Source organism: Oncorhynchus clarkii, chromosome 33 (genome assembly GCF_045791955.1).
Source record: "Oncorhynchus clarkii lewisi isolate Uvic-CL-2024 chromosome 33, UVic_Ocla_1.0, whole genome shotgun sequence".
NCBI lineage: Eukaryota > Metazoa > Chordata > Actinopteri > Salmoniformes > Salmonidae > Oncorhynchus > Oncorhynchus clarkii.
Genome location: NC_092179.1, coordinates 9,235,722 through 9,262,312, shown reverse-complemented (window position 1 = coordinate 9,262,312; position 26,591 = coordinate 9,235,722). Strand labels below are relative to the sequence as shown.

Here is a 26,591-nt window from a genome sequence, read left to right as displayed (position 1 = left end):
AAAGTTCAAGGGGGCCGAATACTTTCGCAAGGCACTGTATCCACATAATTTTCCATCCTCATGATGCCATCTGTTTTGTGAAGTGCACCAGTCCCTCCTGCAGCAAAGCACCCCCACAACATGATGCTGCCACCCCGAAAGAATGAGTCTTCTTCCGGCTGCGTGGTACAATGGTGTTTACACTTGCGTACTATTGTTTGTACAGATGAACGTGGTACTTTCAGGCGTTTTGAAATTGCTCCCAAGGATGAACCAGACCTTTTCTGAGGTCTTGGCTGATTTCTTTTGATTTTCCCATGATGTCAAAGCAAAGAGGCACCGAGTTTGAAGGTAGGTCTTGAAATACACCCACAAGTACGCTTCCAATTGACTCAAACAATGTCAATTAGCCAATCAGAAGCTTCTAAAGCCATGACATCATTTTCTGGAATTTTACAAGCTGTTTAAAGGCACAGTAAACTTAGTGAATGTAAATGTATGACCCACTGGAATCGTGATACAGTGAATTATAAGTGAAATAGTCTGTCTGTAAACAATTGTTGGAAAAATGACTTGTGTCATGCACAAAGTAGATGTCCTAACCGACTTGCCAAAACTACAGTTTGTTAACAAGAAATGTGTGGAGTGGTTGAAAAACAAGTTTTAATGACTCCAACCTAAGTGTATGTAAACTTCCGACTTCAACTGTATATATGCACACTACCGGTATATACACTACCGTTTGGGGTCACTTAGGAATGTCTTGCTCTTCGACCTTCGCCTCTCCTGAGTCCGTATGGAAGTTGCAGCAATGAGACAAGACTAGAACTACCAACTGGATACCACGAAATTGGGGAGAAAAAAGTGTTAAAAGTACAACAACAACTAAAAATTCAAGGCACACTTAACCAGCATTCTGCAGCGATACGCCATCCCATCTGGTTTGGGCTTTGTGGGACTATCATTTGTTTTTCAATGGGACAATAACCCAACACACCTCTAGGCTGTGTAAGGGCTATTTGACCAAGAAGGACAGTGATGGAGTGCTGCATCAGATGACCTGGCCTCCAGAATCCCCCAACCTCAACCAAATTGAGATGGTTTGGGATGAGTCGGACCGCAGAGTGAAGGAAAAGCAGCCAACAAGTGCTTAGCCTATGTGCAAACTCCTTCAAGGCTGTTGGAAAAAATATTTCAGGCGAAGCTGGTTAAGAGAATGCCAAGAGTGTGAAAAGTTGTCAGAAAAGGCAAAGGGTGGCTATTTGAAGTATCTCAAATATAAAATATATTTTGATTTGTTAAACACTTTTTTGGTTACTACATGATTCCACATGTGTTATTTCATAGTTTTGATGTCTTCACTATTATTCTACAATGTAGAAAATTGTAAAAATAAAGAAAAACCCTTGAATGAGGTGTTTTTGACCGGTAGTGTAAAACAATATGAGGGATTGGAAGTGATGCAGACAATTACATTGAAGCTACAATCTACCTGCATACTAAAGCTGATCTACCAACTATTTATTTTTTTACACAAAAATAAAATGTAAAAAAAAAATGTGTTAACAGGTGTAAACACCTGTTTATTTGAGGTCCCACAGTTGACAGTGCATGTCAGAGCAAAAACCATGCCATGACGTCGAAGGAATTCTCCGTAGAGCTCCGAGACAGGATTGTGTCGAAGCACAGATCTGGGGATGGGTCCCCCAAAAAATCTACAGTGTTGAACGTCCCCAAGAACACAGCGGCCTCCATAATTCTTAAATGGAAGACGTTTGGAACCGCCAAAATTCCTAGAGCTGGCCGCCTGGCCAAAATGAGCAATCGGGGGAGAAGGGCCTTGGTCAGGGAGGTGACCAAGAACCTGATGGTCACTCTGACAGAGCTCCAGAGTTCCTCTGTGGAGATGAGAGTCCTTCCAGATGGGAGTCCTTCCTGCAGCACTTCACCAATCAGGGTTTTATGGTAGAGTGGCCAGACGGAAGCCACTCCTTAGTAAAAGGCACATGACAGCCTGCTTGGAGTTTGCCAAAAGGCACCTAAAGGACACTCAAACCATGAGAAACAAGATTCTCTGATCTGATATAACCAAGATTGAACTCTTTGGCCTGAATGCCAAAGAGTTCTGGAGGAAACCTGGAGGAAACCTGGCACCATCCCTATGTTGAAACATGGTGGTGGCAGCATCATGCTGTGGGGATGTTTTTCAGCGGCAGTGACTGGGAGACTAGTCAGGATTGAGGAAAAGATGAATGGAGCAAGGTACAGAGAGATCCTTGATTAGAACCTGCTACAGAGCGCTCAGGACCTCAGACTTGGGCATCTTCCAACAGAACAACGACCCTAAACACACAGCCAAGATAATGCAGGAGTGGCTTCGGGACAAGTCTCTGAATGTCCTTGAGTGGCCGAGCCAGAGCCCGGACTTGGACCCGATCTAACATCTCTGGACAGACCTGAAAATAGCTGTGCAGCGGTGCTCCCCATCCAACCTGACAGAGCTTGAGAGGATCTGCAGAGAAGAATGGGAGAAACTCCCCAAATACAGGTGTTCCAAGCTTGTAGCGTTTAACCCAAGAAGACTTGAAACATAGTACTATTTAAATGTGATATTTCCATGTCATTATGGGGTATGGTGTGCAGATTGATGAGGGGGGGGTTGTAATCCATTTTAGAATAAGGCCGTAACGTAACAAAATGTTGAAAAAGTCAAGGGATCTGAATAGTTTCCGAATGTACTGTAGATATTGAAATAACCAATTCCCCAAAAATCTACCTGCAATAGAGCATGCTGGGCAATATGATAATGACGGGAGTAGTTTTAGTTCAACTCTGGTTATTAAATCCAACGCTGGGGTTCTTTTACACCAATGAGTGTTAATTGAACCCTTAGAGTTAATTTAACACCTGAATCAACACTAGAAATGTTACACTAAAAATCAACACTAGGTAACACTGGCCAATTTGCTATGTATAGATGGGTTGGGTGACTACACGGGGTGTGGGTGTTGTTTTGGGAGGATGGGGTAAAGGAGTGGTCAGTTGTGGCCCTCACCTCGTTGCACGACGTCCCAAAGGAGTGGGTTGGGTCACAGTCACAGGTCTGGCAGCCTTGTCCGCTTCCTATGTTGAACGTATCAGGGGCACAGCGGTCACAGTTCTGGCCAATCACGTTAGGCCGGCACGGACACTGGCCAGTCTGCAGGTCACAGTGACACTCCCCCGGGGATGGACACGCCTCCGACGTCGTGCCCACTGAATAACACATACACCCTACAGAGAGAGAAAGACAGTTACACACACACACACACACACACACACACACACATATATACACATACACATTCATATACACACACACACACATATACATACATACACACACGGTCTAATTGTACTCACTCCTGCAACTCTGGGTGACGGCGTTGCCGTAGTAACCCAGCTTGCAGCGCCGGCAGCCATAGCCCTCGGTATGGTGCAGGCATTTGAGGCAGACGCCTGTGCGAGCGTCGCAGGATCCCGGGTCCAGCTGGTCAATGTTGTCGCTACACTGGCAGGGCAGACAGCGCCCGCTGGGCACCTGGGGGTTACCATAGTGTCCTGGGGCACACTTGTCACACCTGGCTCCTATGGAAGGGAAGGAAAGGTCAATTCCCAACTGTTTACACACACACACACACTTATAGATCTGTAAGGAAGCAGAACTGTCCATAGGCTGCAGTATTTAGTATAGCGCAGTCATGGCAAAATTGTACACTGAAAACAGTCGTAAACAGTCGTAAACAGTTACAGGCAGTGGACTGGCTTCCTGTTCCAGTGAGAGAAGTATCTGTGGGGTTTGTCACACACTCACTGTCCCTGTAGTTACTACCTGCCCATTATGACCAAGACCAGAGGGGATTCAGCTAGCTCCGTAATTTCAGAGAAAATGTGAACTAGGACCTGGAGAACAATGTGTGACATGGTGTGTGTGACGTGGCGTGTGTGATGTGGTGTGTGTCTGATGTGGTGTGTGTATGATGTGGTGTGGTGTGTGTGTCTATCTATCTAACCTCTGTATCCAGGGCTGCAGACACAGACCAGCTGGTAGTTGTTGGCGGTCTGGTAGCAGCCGTCTGCATACTGGCGTCCGCTCCCCGGCCCATCTGGACACATGCAGGGGCGGCAGTGACCCCCCAAACCCAACATGGGGTCGCCATGGTAACCATCCAGACACCTGTAGGTACGGGGTAAGACATGATAAGAGGCACGGAAAACACTCACATACACACAAACACGGTTGGTACTGATAAGAGAAAGCATGACAGTGAAATATGCAGTTGTGCTCTACACTGTGGTTTGGTGTGCGGTATATTAGCTAACTATTATTTTTATATGGTATAATTTCACACAGTACCTTTCACACATGTGCCCGGTGGTGGAGGCACGGCAGCCCTGGCACTCCCCAGTCTGAGGGTGGCAGTAGTCGCTGTTGCCGTTGCACTGGCAGGGCCGGCATTGAGGGAAGCCCCAGTAGCCTGGCAGGCAGTGGGCACACTGACGCCCTGATGCCCCTGCCACACACTCACACTGACCTGTGGCCTCGTGGCAGAAAGCGTTCACAGAACCCACAGGGTTACACTCACAGGCTGGGGAGAGAGAGGAGTGAGAGGGAGGGAGGGAGGGAATAACATGGAGAGGGGAAGGAGGGGTGGAGGAAAGAGGAAGAAGAGGGGGGAAAAGGATATAAAATACCACACAAGTTGGAATCTCAACCCCAGTCTCCCCCTGACCATTAACCTCTGACCCCATGCTTGTCTGTCACTCACGTCGGCATCCTGAGGGGCTGAACTGGAAGGTGGCGGGGGCACAGCGGTCACAGTTCCTGCCCGCCATGTTGGGCCGACACCGGCACTGCCCACCTCTGGGGTCGCACACCGCACTGAGCGAGCCCTGGGAGTCACACTGGCACGCTAGAGAGTAAGAGAGAGTAAGAGAGAGTATGAGTGAGTGAGTGAGTGAGTGAGTGAGTGAGTGGAACGCAGCAATGCGAGTTGTTGTTGCTGTATGAATATTAGGAATGCTTCAGGAAGAAAATTATTGTTCACTAATGATAAACTCACTCACTCACTCACTGAAAACATGCACTCTCATACACAAACATACAGACTACACCCCCCCCCCCCCTACACACACACACAACACAAAGCCCCGTTTCCTACCCATAGCCCCCTGGTGTAGCAGGGCAGACACACTGAAGATGTAGTCGTTACAGATGTCCGTCATGGGGCTCTTGATGACGCTCTGGCTGCTCTCCAGACAGCGGTACCTCTGGAACGTATCCCACGCCTCCTCGCCCTCGGAACCCTCAAACAACTCCAGCTCACGCACCCGCGGAATCAACACCAACTAGAGGGAGAGAGAGGGGAGGAGGGAGGGAGGGAGAAGGGAAGGGGAGGAGGAGAGTAAGTAAGAGATGGATAAACACAGAGGGCTTGTCGTAGAGATACGGCAAGTCTGTTGTTCCACACTACATCGACTATAACATGACTACCACAGGGATGTTTTCCACACTGACTCGTGTGTGTCTGTGTGTTAGCGGAAACTACAGTTTATCAGACTGTATGGAGCGTGGTTTGCGACTGCTACTTACGGAGTCGATGAGTGTGTAGGGGCTTTGGACGTCACTGAGAGAGGAGTAGAGAGGCAGACTGAGACGCAGGGTGTAGTTCCGTCCCTTGTCCAGACACACAGGCCTCAGGAGCACCACATGTCTGAAACACACACACACACACACACACACACACACAGAGGAGAGGAAGGTGTACGGTTGGAACGACAATAGAGGTGGTGTGTGTGTGTGTGTGTGTGTGTAAAGATGTGTATGAAGGTGGAAGTAAGGGTGTATTGTAGGGACTAGGGAGGAGATGTGTGCCACTTGGGTGCCTACCTGGATCCTGGAGGAAGAGACACCGACTGCTGATCTCCTCCTGGTAGCGTGTTTTCACAAGGACTGACTGGCTGCCCCACTCTCATTGAGTACGGACGTATCACTCTGATCTCCACCTGCTCCCACTGCTCAGGCAACTACAGCAACACACACGCAATATCACACATTGCAGACAGTAGAGAAAACTGCGTGTAAGCATGTGTGTGTTAGCGTGTTCTTATGCGTGTTTGCATGTTCGTATATATGTGTGTGTGTGTGTGTGCATGTGTACTTGTGGTTCATAGCGGATCAGCACGTCGTAGTCCATGGAGTCAGGTAGGTTGTTGATGTGGAACTCCAGGTGGGCTCCCTCAGGTACGTTGACAAACCCTGCCCCTGTCCAGGTAGGACTACGGTTCAGAGGATAGGGCCTGGGAACCACCGTCACACCCTGAGAGAGAGAGAGATACGACCGATTTAAAAAAGACAGAGACAGAGAGATCGAAAGCGAGAGGTCAACACACACACAGACACTCACAGGGCCGTGCTTGGCGTCCTCGGCCTCGTAGGTGTAGTGGTCCAGGGCGATGAAGTAGTATCCTGACTCCAGCTGGTCACAACGCCTCCCATACATGTGTTCTCGACACTGACACTGGCCTGATATCGGAGAACAACTAGAGATGGAGGGAGAGAGAGGGGGAGGAAGAGAGAGAGGGGACAATAGGGAGAGAGATAAATAGGGAGAGCAACAGAATGAGAAACTGATTGTTAGTAAATATCCAATACCAACAGATACATTTCTGCAACAATGCACTTCGGGCGGAGTGGAATTAGGAAGAGTAGTTGTGCTGTGATTGGATCATACGAGTAGAGACATGGCGCGATTGGTTAAAACGTACTCATTGTTGACGGCTCCGCCCTGGTCGCAGTCACATGGTCTGCAGCCGTCCATGTCATTGCTCAGCCCCCAGTGACGCGGCTGCAGGAACAAATGAATAGAGATATAAACACACACACACACACACACACACACACACACACACACACACACACACACACACTGCAGACAAACAGTGACGGGGTCGGTAAGTCCCTCACCAGACACTGGTCACAGTTCCTGCCGGTGACAAGGCGTTTGCAGAAGCAGTTTCCTGTGTCCATGTCACATGGGCTTCCTCCAGGTAGCGTGCCCAGAGGGTTACATGTACACTCTGCCAAAGACACACGTCAAATAAATAAACAATGAGAGACAAAAAGATAGGTGTGTGTGTGTGTGTGTGTGTGTGTGTGTGTGTGTGTGTGTGTGTGAGACTCACGCAGGCAGCCGTTTGGGCCCTGTCCCAGGCCGTAGTGTCCCTGTCTACAGTGGTCGCAGCGCTCTCCCTCCACACTGGTCTTACAGCGACACTGTCCTGCTATCAGACCAGCGGACACGTCTGTCCTGCCGTCACACACACCACCCTGCAGGGAGCCCGCCGGGTCACAGCTACACGCTACAGACAGAGGGAGAGGGAGGGAGGTGAGTGAGAGGAAAGAGACAGGAAGGAATGCGAGGGGACAGGGAGGGTGGAAGGGAGAGTGATGAGGGAGTTGAAGGAGGCCGAAAGAGTTTGGGGAGAGTATTGGGAGATGGAGAGACGAAAGAGAGCGAGAAAAGAGGACAGAGACTCCGACAATACATTCAGACTTTTAAGTTCAGAGACAGAGATCAAAGGGAGAGTTGAGAGTTGAAACTTGACAGGTCAGTGGTCAAAGGTGAGGCCAGCAAACTCCTGGCCCTTGTCATAGGTCACAGACAGACGGTGACGTACGTTCACAGATGTTGGGGTCTCTCAGGTGTCTTTCGGGGTGCTGGTAGTAGAAGGGTCTGCACTGCTCACACTGACGCCCCGTGGTCTTGTGTTGACACTCATCACACACTCCTCCACTCACGTTCCCCGTAGACAGATACACAGCCATGTCAAAGTGACATGACCTGGAGTGGTGGTTACACTCGCACACTGGGAGAAGGAGAGAGAGACAGAGAGGGAGAGAGAGCGAGATAGAGATATAGAGAGAATTTTTTGTTTCAACATATTTTGCACTTCAAAAGACACTATCAACAGAATGGAATGAGGGAGATTCCTGTTGAATAGTTTGATATATCTGGAACGGAATGATCCAGACTGTATATATCTGGCACAGTGTGATCAGTGTGTGTGTAAGTGTCTCACTCTTGCAGGCATTGGTGTTGTGTCCCTCTGCAGGCCTCCAGGGCAGGTCGTTGTAGAAGTCCTTACAGTGCTCACAGTTCAGACCCTCTGTGTTGTGGTTACACATGCAGTGACCATGGACCTGGATACACACACGCACGCACACAGAGCGAGAGAGAAACACTCGTATTAGAGGCGCAGGCACCGAAGACTAGAGAAAAGTAAGAGTCATCTCCCTCTTAATGGTCACACAACCTATTAGGAGAATGTGTGTGTGTTGTATCGTGTGTGTGTGTGTGTGTGTGTGTGTGTGTGCCTGTTTCACTCACCATGCCCTCTGTGCCTACATGTATCCCATCGACAGGGGCACACTTGGAGGCATGTCCGTAGCAGAAGCAGTTGCCGCGGACGACCATGTCGAAGAGGGCATAATAGTATTTCTCTGTGACCTCGTCTCTGGAGTCCAGCAGGTTGTCACCCAGTGTGTGGAGCTTACTAAACTGGACACGCAGGTTAGTGATCTTCAGCATGTCTACACACACACAATCAGAATAAAGGCAGACTTATTACCAGTCCTAATGTAACGGCCCATCTAAAACAGCAGTTATGGGAATGTTTCTATAGGTTACTGTGTCTTTATATATTAGGTTCTGGATCTTCTCCAAGCTCATCTCTACGACCTCTGACCCTAAAGATGTGGGATCCTCCTTCTGAAGGCGCCCTACACACACATTCACCACATACTTAACATGAGGGGCTCTCTGTGTAAGTGTGTGTGAGTTTGGGTATGAATGAGGCGCTAAAGTGTGTGTGTGTGTGTGTGTGTGTGTGTGTGTGTGTGTGTGTGTGTGTGTAGCTTCTACATGTGAAATTCCATAAGAGGTGCCAGGATAACCTGACCTCTAACCCCTGCCCTGCTGTGTTGCCTTGACTACTGCCACTACTCAGACTTTGGTTTTTACACTTAGAAAATGATTTGTTGCATTACTAACTGGATCGTATGTAGCAATTGAGATATGCCACCTTTGGCCTGGTGTTGTACTGTAGTTACTTACTCTGTATCCTGGGACTGTAAGGGTCTTCAATCTCAAACGCTGGGTCCAGCACCCTAAATATCACCTGATAGAGAGGGGTAGAGAGGGACAGAGATTGTAAAAATGTTGTAATTCAATGAGACTAACTCTGAAGCATTATGGAGCCACATCTTCTACCCCCTCTCTTGCAAAAGCTCAAAGGCCAGACAGATGCACACCTCTCCCTCTGCGGATGGCTCTATGTCAGAGTAGCGGGAGTCACAGATGATGCTGTCCACTTTGACCATGGGTCCCACGGATATCCCAGGGAAGGCGGACTCACAGTCGTAGCTATAGTAACGGTACACCTGCCACTTCTTCCCAAAATCCATGGAACGCTCGATCACCATGGTAGCCGGACGGAACGTCTACCAATCAAAGAGATCATTCTAATTCGTAAACACAGAAATACAACAAATATAAAATAAATAGATTCTTGACCACGTGACCCGAACAGGGAAAACTCTGTGTCCTAATATTAGAACACAGAAAGAAAAAGAGCGAATGAGAACAAGAATGAAAGAGTGTCCAGACCAGATCAGAGACACATGGAGGTTCTAAAGGAAGCTGAATAGGCTCAATACACTGATGCCAGCAGTACAGAGTATAGTGTTTTACAGCAGCCCTCTCTACCATCCATCTCAAGAGGCTAGGGAAATCTTCCACATACCTCGAACACAGTGAGTGTGTGTGTGTTTGTGTGTGGCCACCTTAAAGGTCATGATGAGATGTGTGAAGTGGAACTCAGCTTCCAGGTTCAGTTGAATGGTCACATTCTCCACCCCTGCAGCACAGGGAAACAAACACACAACACACACACTGAGAAAGACATCCCATGACAGACATATCCTGCTTTATGTCAGGAGTTACAGACCCATAAAAACACATTAGTGAGTCTGCCAAAATCTCTGCTAACACACACACACACACACAGGACATTTGACCATGTCGATTGGTCTTTCTATCACACCCATGTGACGAATTGATCCGTTGCCGTGGTAACATGTGCAGCGGGATAAGGATAAGGAAATCCCAACCCCTGCTTTTCCGTGTTTCGTCCTTCCTGGTATTCCCGGACCATCTGGGCATCTGGCTGCGGCTCCTTCCATGACTCAACAATGGACACTTTATCCTCCACATCTGTCAGAAGACTCAGCAATGAATAAACAAACCCACTGTGTGTGTGTGTGTGTGTGTGTGTTCGTGCATGCATGGGATATGTGAGTGTGTGCTAGTGTTACGACTGTGTGTGTGTGTGTGTGTGTGTGCGCGCGCATGCGCGCGGGGGAGGGAAAGCCAGTCCAGTTCCCATGCTCTCAGACAAGAATACCTCAGTCTCTCATTATGTTGCCCAGTTGCAAGTATGTGTGCGAGGGAGTGTGTGTGCATGTGTGTATTACAGGGAACAATGCGGCCATGTCGTGTCAGCAGTGTTGATATACAGCTGTTTCTAAAACCTGTTCACTTGAGCATATCTGTATATCCTCTGCCCTGAAGCCTGCTCTGATTGGCTGAGCTGTGTTGCTCTGTGATCTGCTCTATTCACCGTACCGCCCCCTGTTCCCATGAGAAGACATTTAGCACACTCTCACACACTGACCATTCTCTCACAGCTAGACTTCAACTTGACACACACACACATTTCTTTTACTATCCTTGTGGGGACCAAGCAATTGATTCCCGTTCAAAATCCTATTTTCCCTAAACATATTTGTTTATTTGGATTCCCATTAGCTTTTGCAGAAGCAGCAGCTACTCTTCCTGGGTTCTACAAAAATCACAGAACATTACAAATAACAAAACACTGATACACAAGGACACTAACACACATTTTAAATACAACGATATACAAACAATACAACAAATAAATTATAGAAACAATACAACTTAAAAAAGGGATGTGTGGGTTAGTGTGTGTCTATGTGTGTATGTTTGTGCCCTCGGTTCCATGAGTTGTTGTTTAATCCATTTTTTAAAGATCATTTTGCTGTTTGCTTTAGTAATTGGAGACGGAAGGGAGTTCCATGCGATCATGGCTCAGAATAAAACTGTGTTGCCGTCAATTTGTTTTGGACTTGGGACCTGTGAAGAGCCCCCTGGTGGCATGTCTTGTGGGGTATGCACCTGTACATAGCCTATCTGTAAATAGCCCATCCAACTACCGCATCCCCATACTGTTATTTGTATCTTTATTTAGCTCCTTTGCACCCCAGTATCTCTACTTGCACATTCATCTTCTGCACATCTATCACTCCAGTGTTTAATTGCTATATTGTAATTATTTCGCCACTATGGCCTATTTATTGCCTTACCTCCCTTATCCTACCTCATTTGCACACACTGTATATAGACTTTTTCTATTGTATTATTGACCGTATGTTTGTTTATTCCATGTGTAACTCTGTTGTTTGTGTCGCACTGCTTTGCTTTATCTTGGCCAGGTCGCAGTTGTAAATGAGAACTTGTTCTCAACTAACCTACCCGGTTAAATAAAGGTTAAATAAAAAATTAAAGAATGTATGGGTGTCTGAGCCGAATGTTATTTGATTATGGAGACAATCTGGAATTTGTGTCACAGTAATATTTCTTATAAAAACTAGGAGAAGCAGAGAATCTCTCAGCAACACTGAACCAGGAAAGACTGCCATGCATGTTGTTGACGCTAGTTCTGTACGCGCAGTTAAGGGCCAAGCTTGCTGCATTGTTTTGAGCCAGCCACAGCTTTGTTAGGTCTTTCTTTGCTGCACTTGACCATATTACCGGACAGTAATCAAGATGGGACAAGACCAGAGCCTGAACAACTACTACAGTTGATTTATGTCAAAAAACGCAGAGCATCTTTTAATAATAGACATACCTCTCCCCATCTTCACAACAACTTTGTCAATTTGACTTGACCATGATAAATGACCATCCGATGTTATACGTAGGAGGTTAGCTTTCTCAACTTGCTCAATAGTCACACGCTTTATGTACAACTCCAGTTAAGGTGTAGGTCTTAGAGAATGTTTTGAACCAAATGCAATGCTTTTAGTTGTCGTCACGCCCTGATCTGTTTCACCTGTCCTTGTGCTTGTCTCCACCCCCTCCTGGTGTCGCCCATCTTCCTAATTATCCCGTGTTCTCTGTCTGTTTGTTGCCAGTTCGTCTTGTTCGTTCAAGTTTTCCAGCATTTTTCCTGTCAGCGCCTATCGCATCCCATCCTCTCTTTGCTAGTCCTCACGGTTTTTACCTTTGCCTGTCCTGACCCTGTACCTGCCCTCCTGACCTCTCTGCCTGACCCTGAGCCTGCCTGCTGTCCTGTACCTTTGCTCCACCTCTGGATTACTGCACCCTGCCTGTCCCTGACCCAGAGTCCGCTTGCTGTCCTTTTCCTTACCCTGGATGTTTGACCCCTGCCTGTCTTGACCTGTCTTTGCCTGCCCCTGTTGCTACAATACAATAAACAGTGTGACTTCGACAGTCTGCATCTGGGTTTTATCTTGATCTCTGATAGTTTTAGATGTATTTAAGACCCGTTTATTATTAAATCACCCATTCTGACACTGACTAACTCCTTATTTAGAATTTCAGTGAGCTCACTGGCTTTGGGTGCTGTCATGTAAAACGTGGAATCATCCGCATACTTGGTCATTCTAGCTTCTAGAGAAGAGTAATGGCCCAAGGCAACTTCCCTGAGGGACACTGCACTGTACATATATTACATATGATCTTAGAGAAGATTATGTCGAAGAACACACTCTGGGTTCTATTGGATAAATAACTCTCTAACCATGTGAAAGTAGGTGATGTAAAGCCATAGCAAGTTACTTTATGATTAATAACATCAAAGGCTGCACTGAAATTTAACAATACAGTTCCAACTATCATCTTATTATCAATTTATTTTAACCAATCATCTGTCATCTGAGTCAGTGCAGTACAAGTTGAGTGCCCTTCTCTATATGCATGCTGAAAGTCAATAGTTAACAGCATTGTATTTGGGGTCAAACACAATCCTCTCCATCAGTTTACTAAGAACAGGCAGCAAACTGATTGGGTGGCTGTTAGAGCCAGCAAAGGTGCTTTACTATTTTTAGGCAGTGGAATTACTTTAGCTTCCTTGCATGCCTGTGGGGACACACTCTCCCTTTAGTCTTTGGTTAAAGATATAGAAAATAGGGGTGGCAATATAGGGTGTGTTAGTAAATTCAATCTGGAGTGCCAAAGCCCGCTCAGAGTGCGCTCTGGGCATTCGTAAATTCAGAGTGTTGTCAGATTGTCCGTTCATAAATTCAGAGCGTTTCGCTCTCGGAGCGTTCAGAGCGCACACTGGACGAGGAGTAGGGTTGATCTGAGCGTTCTCACCTCACAACGGCCGTCAAGCACCTAAGCTAACGTTGGCTAGCTACTTCGACACAAATGAGAGAACACCTCACTCTGACCATTTTACTCGCTCTAGCAGAGCTGGTTAGGCTGTTTTCATGTTATCCAGAGCTGACTAACTGTGCTACTGGCAACAATTTAAATCAGATTTTTTGCAGACATTTACTGAAACCGGACATATTCAACGGAACAGAGTCAATAACACCTGGACAAAGAACCAAAGGTGTGGAGTGACAGATATGGAAGGTAATCAGGAAGGTGATGGAGTCCAGATGAGTGTCATGAGGCGCAGGTGCGCGTAACGATGGTGGCAGGTGTGCGTAATGAGACAACTGGCGACAACGAGCACCAGAGAGGAGGAGCAGGAGTAGACGTGACAGTACCCCCTCCCTGACGCGCGGCTCCAGCCGCAGGTCGCCGACCAGAGGGCCGGTTGCTTCTGCTGAGGTGCGGGAACCTGTAGAGCTAGCTGAGGCACGGGACCCTGTAGAGCCAGCTGAGGCACGGGACCCTGTAGAGCCAGCTGAGGCACGGGAACCTGTAGAGCCAGCTGAGGCACGGGAACCTGTAGAGCCAGCTGGGAACCTGTAGAGCCGGCTGAGGCATGGGAGCCCGAAGAGCAGGCTGCTGACGTCAACTCCTGTTCTGTATGAGCTCAAACTAAATCCACCTGGAATGCTCCAGCAGGGAAACTCTTTCCCCTTCCTGTGCCTCAACGTCCCTGGTCCCATCTATCAATTTACTTTGTTACTGATATCCCCTCTGACGGTTTCACCACCATTTTGGTGGTTGTGGATAGATTTTCTAATCCTATAATTTAATCCCTCTTTCTGGTCTCCCTACTGCTCTCCAGGTCACTGAAGCACTATTCCAGCAGGTCTTCCGGCATTATGGCCTTCTGGAGGACATTGTCTCCAACCGTGGCCCCCAATTCACATCACGGGTATGGAGAGTCTTTATGGAGAAGCTTGGGGTCACGGTCAGCCTCACTTCCGGGTATAGGCGTCAGTCCAACGGGCAGGTGGAGATGAACCAGGAGCTGGGGAGGTTCCCGAGGAGTCACTGTCAGGACCGGCAGGGAGAGTGGGCTCGATTCCTTCCATAGGTGGAGTACGCCCAGAACTCGCTACATCACTCCTCCACTGGGTGGACTCCCTTCTAGTGTGTTCTGGGTTTTCAGCCATTATCTGATGGACTGGGAGGGGTATGGCCCAGAGGAGCAGTGTTGGGTTCCTGTGGAGGACATTCTGGATCCTAACATCATCAGTGATTTCCACTAATCTAGTATAAATGGTACATTTGTGTACCCAATATGTTGAATACAAAAAGGTACACCTATTATCCAAATACTGACTGTATTTGCCTATAGCAGCACCGCAAAAGAATAGACTTTAGATGAAGCAGGTGAACATGCAACCACAACACTTCAAAAACATTTGAAATGAGATCTTCTCTAAGCTTTAATGGAATAGGTCTCTGAATGTGAAGTACACAGCAACACCTCAATTGTTAAATCCACTTCAAATCAGTGTAGATGAAGGGGAGGAGACAGGTTAAAGATTGATTTTAAAGCCTTGAGACAATTGAGACATGGATTGTGTATGTGTGCCATTCAGAGGGTGAATTGGCAAGACAAAATATTTAAGTGCCTTTGAATGGGGTATGGTAGTAGGTGCGAGCGCATCGGTTTGAATGTGTCAAGAACTGAAATGCTGCTGGGTTTTTCACACTCAACAGTTTCCCGTGTGTGTTAAGAATGGTCCCCCACCCAAAGGACATCCAGACAACTTGACACAACTGTGGGAAGCATTGGAGTCAACACGGGCCAGCATCCCTGTGGAACGCTTTCAACACAGTGTAGCGTCATGAATTAAAGCTGTTCTGAGGGCAAAACGTTGTGCAACTCAATATTAGGAAGGTGTTACTAATGTTTTGTAAACTCAGCGTATATTAATATGGGCTATTCTAAGGCATCTCCTTGGTAGCTTATCAGAGTAAAACTATATACATTTACATGCGTGTGTGTGTGTGATGTTGGGCTGAAGCTACTGGCCCTGAGACTTGGCTCTCTCATTCCTCCCAGTCTTTTGGGAGGGAGGTTGGACAATGAGCCTGTTGTAGGAGATGTAAGCAATGTTCCCATGCTCTCTGGCAGCTTTCATAACTGGGATAAGTTCTTTTTCCGACTCTGGCGCACAGCTTCAGAGAAGTCCTCTTTGAGGAAGATTCCTCAAAGTTCTTGGCTCTGTCATTTCTCCCAAGCTTTTGCAGGGGAGGGTGGACAATGAACCTGTTGTAGCGGATGTAAGCAATGTTCCCATGTTCTCTGGCAGATATCATAGCTGGGATAAGTTATTTTCCCCACCTCTTTGAGGAAGATTCCTCAATGTTCTTGGCTCTCTCCAGAACAGCCATCTTGTCCTTAAACCTCAGGAACTCGACCACTATCGGTCTGGGTCTGTCACCTGGGCCGGGTTACATGCTTTCCAGACCTGTGGGCTCGCTCCACCTCAATCTCCGCATGATCCATCCGCAGCTTTTCAGTGATCATTTTTCATACTTTTCAGACTCGGCCCAGTTCTCATGTGAAGACTCTGGTATGCCATCCACAACAATGGTATTCCTCCTGGATTGTCCCCCTAAATAGTCTGTTTTCCCAGTCATTGTTAATAAGGATTCATGCTAATGTCATCTCGAGAGGACTTTGTCGTCATCTTGCTGCATGTCTCTTTCAGGACATACACCTCTCCCTTGGAGAACTGCAAACTGTTCTTACATTTCTGGACCTCTCCATTAGTATCTGGACTAAGCTCTTAAAGCTATTTTCCTGTTGTTCTAACAACTGCTTGTAAAAATCATTTTTGTTCATTTAAAAGATCCATCACCTGTGATAGAGAAACACCGTCCTCTCCATACCTTCCACCTTTGGCTTTGGATGCCATGGTAGCAATGTAGGACAACGCTGGTACTCCACGCAGTTCCAGACAGGGCTGATCGCAGGGCAGATTTAAACAGAAACAACCACCAGGGATTTAGACGGCCACAATCCGCAGTCCCAGCCACAAGGGCTAACCGCATCGCAGACTGTGTTCAAGCTGTCAAGGAAACCTTGCTATGCCAAGCAGTTCTTCAAACTTTAGGTTGGCAGGATCTCTGGAAAGATATAGTGGTCCCAGAAACTGAGGCTAACCTCGTCACGGGATCTAAATTCAAAAAGGTAGCTAGTAACCAAACTTTTTCAATAGAACACTTTTTCAGAGACTTTCAAAGCAACAAACCGAGCTCTCCCTCGTTCCGCCCTCGTTCCATGTTCAATATGTGATATCCATACCCTAACCCTAATTGTAACCCTAAACCTAACCCTTGTGGGGACCGGGAAATGTCCCCACTTGTCTGAATGTTCCCTAATTTACTAGTAAAACCAAAAACATGCGCACACACACACACACAGACACCCACCCACACACACATTCTCACCATTCTCAGACTGCCACCAGGTCTTGAGGCGGTTGGGGGCAAAGGTGGTGACCAAGTTTTCGATGCTGTGGCTGGTCGTGTGGTTCAGCCTCTCATCATACATCTCCCTGGAGTCACACACAAAACACTTCTTCTCCTCCTACAGAGAGAGGGAGGAGAGAGAGAAAATGTCTCAGTACTGTGAAGAACATGATCATTTACCTCTGATTATAGAGCAAGAGTACATATGTTACCACTCAGTCTGTCATCACCATTGTCTGTGCGTGTGTGTATATCCTGTAGTGTAGATAGTTTATTCTACACTCTAGGTTCACTACCCCTCTTAGCAGCAGGTTTGTCTGCTCTCCAGATGGTTTGGCCTACACACATGGATTCTGAATTCTGTCTTCCACACACACACACATATCCTACTCTCTGCACTGTATCTTCCCAACATCTGTGTGAGTGAAGATTTCACAACCTCACAGTGTGACTTTCACAACATTCTAATTTTATTCAAGCGGTTGCTGTCTAATCTTTCTGCACACTCAAGTTTTTACTGTGTTGAAATGTGACCAACTGCTGGTCCAGCTCCCACTCCCCTGTAGGCAAAGACTGCTCCCAGATTTTTTGGCACTAGACCCTCAGGGGGGCTCTTCTCCTCATCCCCCGTTCTCCTCCTCGTTACGATGACTCATCCTAGAATGTTCCAATGTTTCGTTAATCGTTCCACAACCCATAACCACCCTCTTCACATTCTGAAATAACGGAATACTCCCGATCACGCTCTCTCCCCATTATAAGCACACAGGGCGGTGACTGTGTGGCACACAATGCTTATTGTGGAGGGAAATGCCAAGACTCCTACGCAGCACAATTCCATAGAGTCTCTCTCGTACACTCAAATTGCCCAAACATTACACTGTACTACACCATTACACTATTTTTTTGCAACACAATTAAGTGTTTATCATGTACAGTACCAGTCAGAAGTTGACACACCTACACATTCAAGGATTTCTTTATTTTTACTATTTTCTACATGGTGCAAAAAGAGTGAAGACAAAAACTATGAAATAACACATATGGAATCATACAGAAACTAAAAAAAAGGATTAAACAAATCAAAATATATTTTATATTTGAGATTCTTCAAAGTAGCTACCCTTTGCCATGATTTCTAGGTTAAATGACCTGAAATTAAATAGACTTAGAATAGAGCTACAATGTTACTTTTGTACCTGCCAGCGGGGCAGGAGTAACACAGCCTTGGAACAGAAGTAACAGCGGGCGAGAAGTGCACAATATCGGTCTCATCTCCATGCTACTGGTTTGTAATGCTCGTTACTTTCAACAAATGTACCATCAGCCATAATTTCATGTTTGTGTCAATTTGAATAATTAATGCTATAGTTTCGAAATGTATGAAAATGAACCATGCGTCAACATCGCAATGCAACAACATTATTTTGCCTTAAAATAATAGACTAAAATGGATCACAAAATAGCTATAGTGCATTCTAAAAGTATTCAGACCCCTTGACTATTTCTACATTGTTACGTTACAGCCTTATTCTAAAATGGATTAAAATGTTATTTTTTCTGTCATCAATCTACACACAATATCCCATAATGTCAAACTAAAAACAGGTTTTTAGAAATGTTTGCAAATAAAAACAGAAATATCACATTTACATAAGTATTCAGACCCTTTACTTGAGTCTTGTTGGGTATGACGCTACAAGCTTGACAGACCTGCATTTTGGGAGTTTCTCCAATTCTTCTCTGCAGATCCTCTTAAGCTCTGTCAGGTTGGATGGCGTGTGTCGCTGCGCAGCTATTTTCAGGTCTCTCAAGAGATGTTCGATCAGGTTCAAGTCAGGGCTCTGACTGGGCCACTCACGGACATTAAGAGACTTGTCCCGAAGCGACTCCTGCATTGTCTTGGCTGTGTGTTTAGGGTCGTTGTTCTGTTGGAAGGTGAACCTTCGCCCAAGTCTGAGGTCCTGAGCGCTCTGGAGCAGCTTCTCTGTTCTTTGCTCCATTCATCTTTCCCTAGATCCTGACTAGTCTCCCAGTCACTGCCGCTGAAAAACATCCCCACAGCACGATGCTGCCACCACCATGCTTCAACATAAGGATGGTGCCAGGTTTCTTCCAGACATGACGCTTGGCATTCAGGCCAAAGAGTTCAATCTTGGTTTCATCAGACCAGAGAATCTCGTTTCACATGGTCTAAGAGTCCTTTAGATTCCTTTTGGCAAACTCCAATGTGGAGTGACTGCCTTCTGGTCACTCTACCATAAAGGCCTGATTGGTGGAGTGCTGCAGAGAGATGGTTGTCCTTCTGGAAGGTTCTCCCATCTCTACAGAGGAACTCTGAAGCTCTGTCAGAGTGACCATCGGGTTCTTGGTCACCTCCCTGACCAAGGCCCTTCTCCCCCGATTGCTCAGTTTGGCCGGGGTGGCCAGCTCTAGGAAGAGTCTTGGTGGTTCCAAACTTCTTCCATTTAAGAATGATGAGGCCTCTCTGTTCTTGGGGATCTTCAATGCTGTAGAAATGTTTTGGTAAACTTACCCAGATCTGTGCCTCCTCAAAATGAAATTCCTTCAACCTTATGGCTTGGTTTTTGTTCTGACATGCATTGTCAACTGTGGGACCTTATATAGACAGGTGTGTGCCTTTCCAAATCATGTCCAATCAATTGAATTTACCATGGGTGGACTGCAATGAAATTGTAGAAACATCTCAAGGATGATCAATGGAAACAGGATGCACCGGAGCTCAATTCCAAGTCTCATAACAAAGGGTCTGTTTCTATTTTTTATTTTTTTTGCAATATTTCTAAAAACCTATTTTCGCATTGTCATAATGGGGTATTGTGTGTAGACCGATGAGGAAAAACATTTTTAATCCATTTTAGAATAAGGCTGTAACGTAACAAAATGTGGAAACGATTAAGGGGTCTGAATACTTTCTGAATGCATTGTACGTTAACCATAACTTTCTCATCTCACTTTAATGGGGATGTAGTAGATGTTTTTCACCATTTTCAATGACTATTCATGCGTAGCCCTACCAATCAGGTGTGCTCCAGCTGTCCTTGTCATGCGCACTCATGTCTTGATAGAATAAATGTTTTTATTCTCTTCACAAACTGCAAACTCATCATGCTAATCACATATCCATGGCTTGACACAAGGTAATTGACCCCCAGAATCATAAAGATATATATTTTTATCCATTAACCTGTCGATAAAAGCTTACCTGAGAAGCTGATCCTACAATTCAATTGATTAAGGCTAATGCTAATAATGTCATATATCATTTTCAAACCTTCAGTCACGTGTTGATATTTTGCAAACATGATAAAAGCAATATGAACTAGAGGAGACAATGGCCTGTGCTTAAACGTTTTATTTCATTCCAGGTCATCAGCTAACACTGTGTTACTTTCGTCACACCCGTCTCTGCTATAACTGCACCCAGGCTAACACCCAAGGCTATCTAGCATGATACTTGAAACCTACAGTCTGCTGGGATTTAGTCACTAGATGGGTTAAGAAAATGACATGTGGAACCTTAAACAACCATATAACCCCCCCAATAAACTTCCACGTCTGTGTTTTTACTTACATTGCACTAAAAAACTTTTTTTTTGGATAACAATGGGAAACATCGTTGGACTTGCCAGTTGTTTTTGCAGGGAGCTCGTCCTCCTCATTAGGAACGTGGTGACTTCACTACTTCATTCTAGCTTCTGTTTTATCTGAGAAAATGGGTGTGTTACTTTCATCCCAGCTCTCCCCTACTACAAGTTGTGTGTTGCTCTGTCTGTATGCTACGTCTTGCTTGTCCTATGTTGCTCTGTCTGTATGCTACGTCTTGCTTGTCCTATGTTGCTCTGTCTGTATGCTATGTCTTGCTATCCTATGTTGCTCTGTCTGTATGCTATGTCTTGCTTGTCCTATGTTTCTCTGCATGTGCTCACTGCTCAATGATTTACAATATAGACATTGTTTTTAATAACCTGCCCAGGGACTGCTATTGAAAATTAGCCCGCTGGCAAAAAAATGCCACTTTTACTGAAATGTTGATTCATGTGCACGCACTGTCCCTGTAAAAAATAAAATAAACTCAAATTAAACTCAAGTTAAATTAGCTGGCTAGACTAATTTAACAATCTAAAAAATGTTTTTCTGAAAGGGGCTAATTGAGTGAATGTCAGTTAAAACTGCTGAGTCACAACCAAATTTCAAAATTGCACCTTGTGTATTCTACTATTCAAACTCAACAGTTGAGAACCAGACTGAGATCATAAATAAGCAACTGCTTATGGCGCCTGGGGAGCATAAGCTACTGCTTATGCCCACCCTGTCTAGGTGTAGTACACCTATCTGTGACCCAGGTGTGAGGTGTCTTACCTCCAGGTGACCAACAATGCAAAAGCGTTCAGGCTTCTCAATGCCGCAGGTGGAGGAGGCTGTGAGCTGGTGCGCACGGCCGATCAGAAGGTCCCCGGTGGCGGGGTAGCAGCTCCCCTCAGTGCACACATCCCCAAACTCCGGCAGCTGCGCAAAGGACCGCCACCAGAGGGCTGCCGGACAGAAACAGCATTGAGTGTAGCTGATGATGCTGCACGGGCGAGCAAAACATGTCTGGAGTATAACTCTCCATGCAACTATTATGCTATATAAATAAACTATTCCACAGTTAAAAATCTGTACAAATATTTGTATTTTCGATTTAAGAGGCGTCTCAGTTTCTACCACAGGCTCCCTTTAGTCTAATGCATCACTGGGTATAAAAACATAACGGTCACATGATAGGCTTCCAGTTAATTTAATTGAAATCACATGGACTATCTTTCCAATCGATCCCTGTGGCGGGACTGTTTATGAAAACAGGCTGTTATGTTCGGGAACAACAGCGACTGTAGGAAACAGTTATTGACTGCACTAAACAGCCTCTGTAAACGATAGCTAGTTGAAAATAATGTGCCCAAAACATATTTAAACAAGCATAGTGGACTGAGACATCTGACATGTATAAACTGTTGAACACATGTTTAAATAATGGCGTACAGTTCCTCATTAAAGGGTATCCATGGTCCTGAATAAGTGAGAGTGAAAAGTAACCTGGCAATTAAACTTTGACGGCAACAGAAAATAAAATCCTCTTTTGGATCTCTTCACATTTTACTTTTCCTCTTAAGACAATACTTGGCTTTTGGCTACGCCTCAAATGCATTGAGAATACTTTAGCTAGCTACCTGCGCAGTAGGAAAAGACGAAACACTTCCACGTAAAAACAATACTTACTCAAAAGTGATGCGATGAGCAATATCAACATTTTCGAGTGTTAAACATTGATATTTATCCGTCGGGTGGTTTTTGGCAAGTCCTGAAGCAGTTGCGTGCATGAGTGTGTCTGTGTAACTCTGTTCTAGGAGGTCCTGGCGAGCCCCCAACTACACACCCCACGCGTTCCCGAGTCCCAACCCTCCAGCCTGGGTATGCAGCGCAGCGTGCTAACGAAGATAAGCGCACCACATTCAGCCAGGACTGTCTTTGATTAAACAATACAAGTACATTACTTTACTTTTAATCTCGAGATAAATCAACAGACTGCTCTAGGTGTGTTGTCAAATCAAAAGTTGTGGTCAGTATGCTTGTTTATGCTACTGAGGACATAAGAGCATATCAGTCGGTCTGCAGGTCAGACAGACATAGGTGTAGCTCTGGAATGCACTGCTGCACATACATTACCTGCCATGTTTCACACGATCAACTTCACGGTTCTTCTGACTGACCCCAGAAGGAGAGTTGGGTACTTTACCATGTCAAACGCAGAACTCCACATCCGTCTCTGTCGGGCAGAGGGACACACACAGGGGCCATTTTCTGTATTTTGTAGTGGGGGGCTTATTTAGCAGTTGGGCACAGATGGGTGATAGCTGAAAAATCCTATTCTGTCAGATTCAATCCCCTATTGGGCTAAACCCTGGACATGCTTGTCGTTGAGTTGGACACAGTTATGGCAAATGGCAACGAGACAGGTGCCCATAGTTACCCCTCAGGAAAATAGACACAGCATCTCCCCAAACACTGAAAGTTAAAGATGATTCCCTCCTCAGTGCTGAAGTAATTTGCCTGGATTTTGTCTGAATTTTGAATGGTAAAATCAAGACGTGTTTATTAGTTTTATAAGACACCCTATTCATCAAGTTCAATGGGGTTTACTTGAAAAATTTAGACCAGGATTTCCCAAACTCAGTCCGAGGTCCCAACTGGGTGCACATTTTGGTTTTTAACCTAGCACTACACAGATGATTCAAATAATCTAAGCTTGGTGAGTTGGTTATTTGAATCAGCTGTGTAGTTGTAGTTCAAAAACCAAAACATGCACCCAGGGCACGAGTTTTGGAAACCCTGGTTTAGACTGCAACCTATGTATGAAACATCTCAGAGCAGGAGTGCTGATCTAGGATCAGTTCTGGCTTCCAGATCATAATAAGATTAAATGGACAGGGGGATCCTTATACAAGATCAACACTCCTACTCTAGAGACATTTGGAATACAGTCCCAAGACTCAGCATTTGACCACAACTATACGTGCTATGTGCATACATCACCCTCTTGTGGAATATTGAAGAACTGCAAGAGACATGCCAAATAGCTCTCTCATGCTCTCAATGACAACATATTGTTCATTCTCCTCCGATTTATTATAATCATCATAGACAATACATTTCCTCATTAATCAAAAAATAGAATCAATCATCTGTGTGCTATGGCAGTTAGGTTTCAGGCACAAGTGTTAACACTATTGGCAGGTTGAAACTAATGCAGTTCAGTGAATGAGAGACTCTGACCCACTACGGTGGACACTCCTCATCAGCCCTCAATTTATGTTGTACAGCTGTGTCCACTGGTCTGAGGACTTTCTCATTCAAGCATTCAGTCCTCACAAATGAAATGGAACGAATTGCAAAAATCGTTGAAGTTGGAGACTTTTATCTCTCTCACCAACTTTAAACATCTGCTATCTGAGCAGCTAACCGATCGCTGCAGCTGTACATAGTACATAGCCAACCCAATTTACCTACCTCATCCCCATACTGTTTTTATTTATTTACTTTTCTGCTCTTTTGCACACCAGTATCTCTACCTGCACATGACCATCTGATCATTTATCACTCCAGTGTTAATCTGCTAAATTGTAATTATTCACCTACCTTCTCATGCCTTTTGCACACAATGTATATAGACTTTTTAAAAATGTTGTGTTATTGACTTGTTTATTGTTTACTCCATGTGTAACTCTGTGTTGCTGTCTGTTCACACTGCTATACTTTATCTTGGCCAGGTCGCAGTTGTAAATGTGAATTTGTTCTCAACTAGCCTACCTGGTTAAATAAAGGTGAAAAATAAAAATACACATTAACATAAAATATTATTTAAAGTTATAGCTTAGTCAATCATACTAGGTCCTTGACGCTCTTTGGTTGTGACATCACAGCTTGGCCTTAGGGACAGAGTCAGGGCTGGGGTAGAGGTGTTGCCGTAGGAAGCTAAGGCTCTTTTCCCAACAGTCTTCCTGAGCATCGGCATGCGGCATGGGGTACCCTCCCCACAACATGATCACTGCGACACACACACAATCATGAGTTAATTTGTGAGTAAAGAACTGGTTATACATATATCTTAGTTCAGGTGTGTATACTATAGGTGTGAGCTTTGTGTACAGTACCTTTCTGTCGTGTTTGAGGCAGTATGAAGTTGCTGGCTCTGAAGTGGGGTGTGTAGGGCGGCTCAATGAGGTGTCCAGCATCAGGGTATTGTAGAATGGTCAATAGGTGCTCGTTACCCGCTGCACGCATCATCTGGGTCATCTGCAGGTCAGAGGTCACATTCAGCGTCAATCACAATTATTGATTTCATAGGAAGCTTGTAATCATGTTTGTGTATGTACTCACGTCCTTGGCAGACTCCACTGTGGCCCAGTTCTGATCATCCTCCCCGACGACCAACATCAATGGACACTTTAGCCTCCCCATCTGTCAGAAGACACGTCAATAAGTAAACACACCCACAGTGTGGGTGTTTGTGTGTGTTGACTTACATCCACTTTCTCTCCAAGGTCGGTTGGGATAGGCAGAATGATGTCTCTCCAGACCACACGGCCATCTTCATCAAATCGGTTTTTATACCCATCCCTGGCAATAAAATAGTTTTTTCAGCTTTTTAATTTTTTTTATTTTTAATTTTACCCCTTTTTCTCCCCAATTTCGTGGTATCCAATTGTTGTAGTAGCTACTATCTTGTCTCATTGCTACAACTCCCATACGGGCTCGGGAGAGACGAAGGTTGAAAGTCATGCGTCCTCCGATACACAACCCAACCAAGCCGCACTGCTTCTTAACACAGCGCGCATCCAGCCCGCCACAGGAGTCGCTGGTGCGCGATGAGAGAGGAGGCCGGTTACGACAGAGCCTGGGCGAGATCGCACGGCAGCTTTGACATCGGTTTTGCACATCGGCGTTAAACTAGACATCGTGCCGATGTTGGCATTTTTAGCTAATATCGGCTAATTCCGATATGCTTACCGATATATCGTGCATCCCTACTGCAAATAATGCTTCAAATGTACAGTACCAGTCAAAAGTTTGGACACACCTATTCATTCAAGGATTTTTCTTTATGATTGTTTTTACTCTTTTCTACATTGTAGAATAATAGTGAAGACACACAAACTATGAAATAACACATATGGAATCATGTAGTAACCAAAAAGGGTTCAACAAATTAAAATATATTTTTGATTCTTTGAAGTAGCCACCCTTTGCTTTGATGACAGCTTTGCACAATTTTTGGTAACTACATGATTCCATGTGTTATTTCATAGTTTTGATGACTTCACTATTATTCTACAATAAAGAAAACCCTGGAATGAGTAAGTGGGTCCAAACTTTTGACTGGTACTGTACATACAATGAAAAATAAAAACACACATATATATATATATATATATATATATATATATATATATATAATGTAGCAATTCAACATTCACACACAGTTTAGCCTTCGCAGCATGTCTTTGCTTGCCTCGTTGCTCAAGTGGTGTGCAAGTGATTTCCATTTTTCAAATGGTTTCAATTCCTTTGGATCTTCTTTTTACTGTGCTCATCTCTCTGACCTGTGCAACTATTTACAATGTATCAGTGCAACAATGTTATCATAACTGGCCAAATTGATCACCCCGATGCACTTTCCTCAACTAAATACAGCAATTAACAAGAGCAAGCCTGCTTCTTTCCCTGAAGAGGTGATTATGCCTAGTATTAAAAAATGTCACAAATAAATATAGCTTTTCCTGGGATTTCATTAGAAGAGGAATAGCATATTGCGCACGGCAACAGCTGGAGGAGAGAGGCTAACATATTATGAAATGTCAGATCTGTGCGTTCCTCTGGGTTGCGCTCTGCGATCGCCTGGCACGCAAAGCTCTCCTATTGATTAGGTCTACGTTTAAGAAAATGATTCTACCTACGGTACAATACAGTGCAATGAGGAATATATTATTGTTATTAAGTGAGTACACAATTGTCTTA

General features: G+C 45.2%; 3 protein-coding genes across 3 annotated transcripts in view; all 3 read right to left on the bottom strand.

Moving 5' to 3' along the window:
- The window catches only part of LOC139392785 (laminin subunit beta-1-like), a 37,067-nt gene extending 14,581 nt beyond the window's left edge, over positions 1–22,486 (bottom strand). The window contains exons 1-22 of the mRNA XM_071141036.1: positions 22,296–22,486; positions 21,399–21,571; positions 16,995–17,133; positions 9,863–9,936; positions 9,332–9,520; positions 9,135–9,198; positions 8,409–8,611; positions 8,101–8,221; positions 7,699–7,887; positions 7,204–7,380; positions 6,986–7,098; positions 6,787–6,866; positions 6,426–6,561; positions 6,180–6,338; positions 5,909–6,045; positions 5,612–5,732; positions 5,181–5,367; positions 4,788–4,931; positions 4,376–4,607; positions 4,032–4,195; positions 3,382–3,606; positions 3,035–3,252 (exon numbers count right to left, since the gene is read on the bottom strand). Coding sequence (XP_070997137.1) covers positions 3,035–3,252; positions 3,382–3,606; positions 4,032–4,195; positions 4,376–4,607; positions 4,788–4,931; positions 5,181–5,367; positions 5,612–5,732; positions 5,909–6,045; positions 6,180–6,338; positions 6,426–6,561; positions 6,787–6,866; positions 6,986–7,098; positions 7,204–7,380; positions 7,699–7,887; positions 8,101–8,221; positions 8,409–8,611; positions 9,135–9,198; positions 9,332–9,520; positions 9,863–9,936; positions 16,995–17,133; positions 21,399–21,571; positions 22,296–22,326 — 3,276 coding nt within the window. The 5' untranslated portion in view covers positions 22,327–22,486. The remainder of the gene's footprint in view (positions 1–3,034; positions 3,253–3,381; positions 3,607–4,031; positions 4,196–4,375; positions 4,608–4,787; positions 4,932–5,180; positions 5,368–5,611; positions 5,733–5,908; positions 6,046–6,179; positions 6,339–6,425; positions 6,562–6,786; positions 6,867–6,985; positions 7,099–7,203; positions 7,381–7,698; positions 7,888–8,100; positions 8,222–8,408; positions 8,612–9,134; positions 9,199–9,331; positions 9,521–9,862; positions 9,937–16,994; positions 17,134–21,398; positions 21,572–22,295) is intronic.
- LOC139392792 (pyridine nucleotide-disulphide oxidoreductase domain 1) overlaps positions 20,375–26,591 on the bottom strand; it is a 783,634-nt gene continuing 777,417 nt past the window's right edge. Inside the window, exon 12 of the transcript XR_011629731.1 lies at positions 20,375–21,136. The gene's annotated coding sequence lies outside the window, so the exon portion shown is untranslated. The remainder of the gene's footprint in view (positions 21,137–26,591) is intronic.
- LOC139392526 (bile acid-CoA:amino acid N-acyltransferase-like) lies at positions 24,491–25,531 on the bottom strand. The gene is made up of 4 exons (XM_071140574.1): positions 25,463–25,531; positions 24,954–25,034; positions 24,728–24,869; positions 24,491–24,621 (listed from the first exon to the last, which is right to left on the bottom strand). The coding sequence occupies exons 1-4, from the start codon at positions 25,529–25,531 to the stop codon at positions 24,491–24,493; spliced, it is 423 nt and encodes a 140-aa protein (XP_070996675.1).

Coding starts and splice junctions, on each gene's coding strand:
- LOC139392526 (XM_071140574.1), bottom strand. CDS start 25,531: ATGTCTAGTTTAACGCCGATGTGCAAAACCGATGTCAAAGCTGCCGTG. Junction 24,870..24,953: donor CAGTGGAGTCTGCCAAGGAC/GTGAGTACATAC, acceptor TCTGACCTGCAG/ATGACCCAGATGATGCGTGC. Junction 24,622..24,727: donor GCCTCAAACACGACAGAAAG/GTACTGTACACA, acceptor TGTGTGTCGCAG/TGATCATGTTGTGGGGAGGG.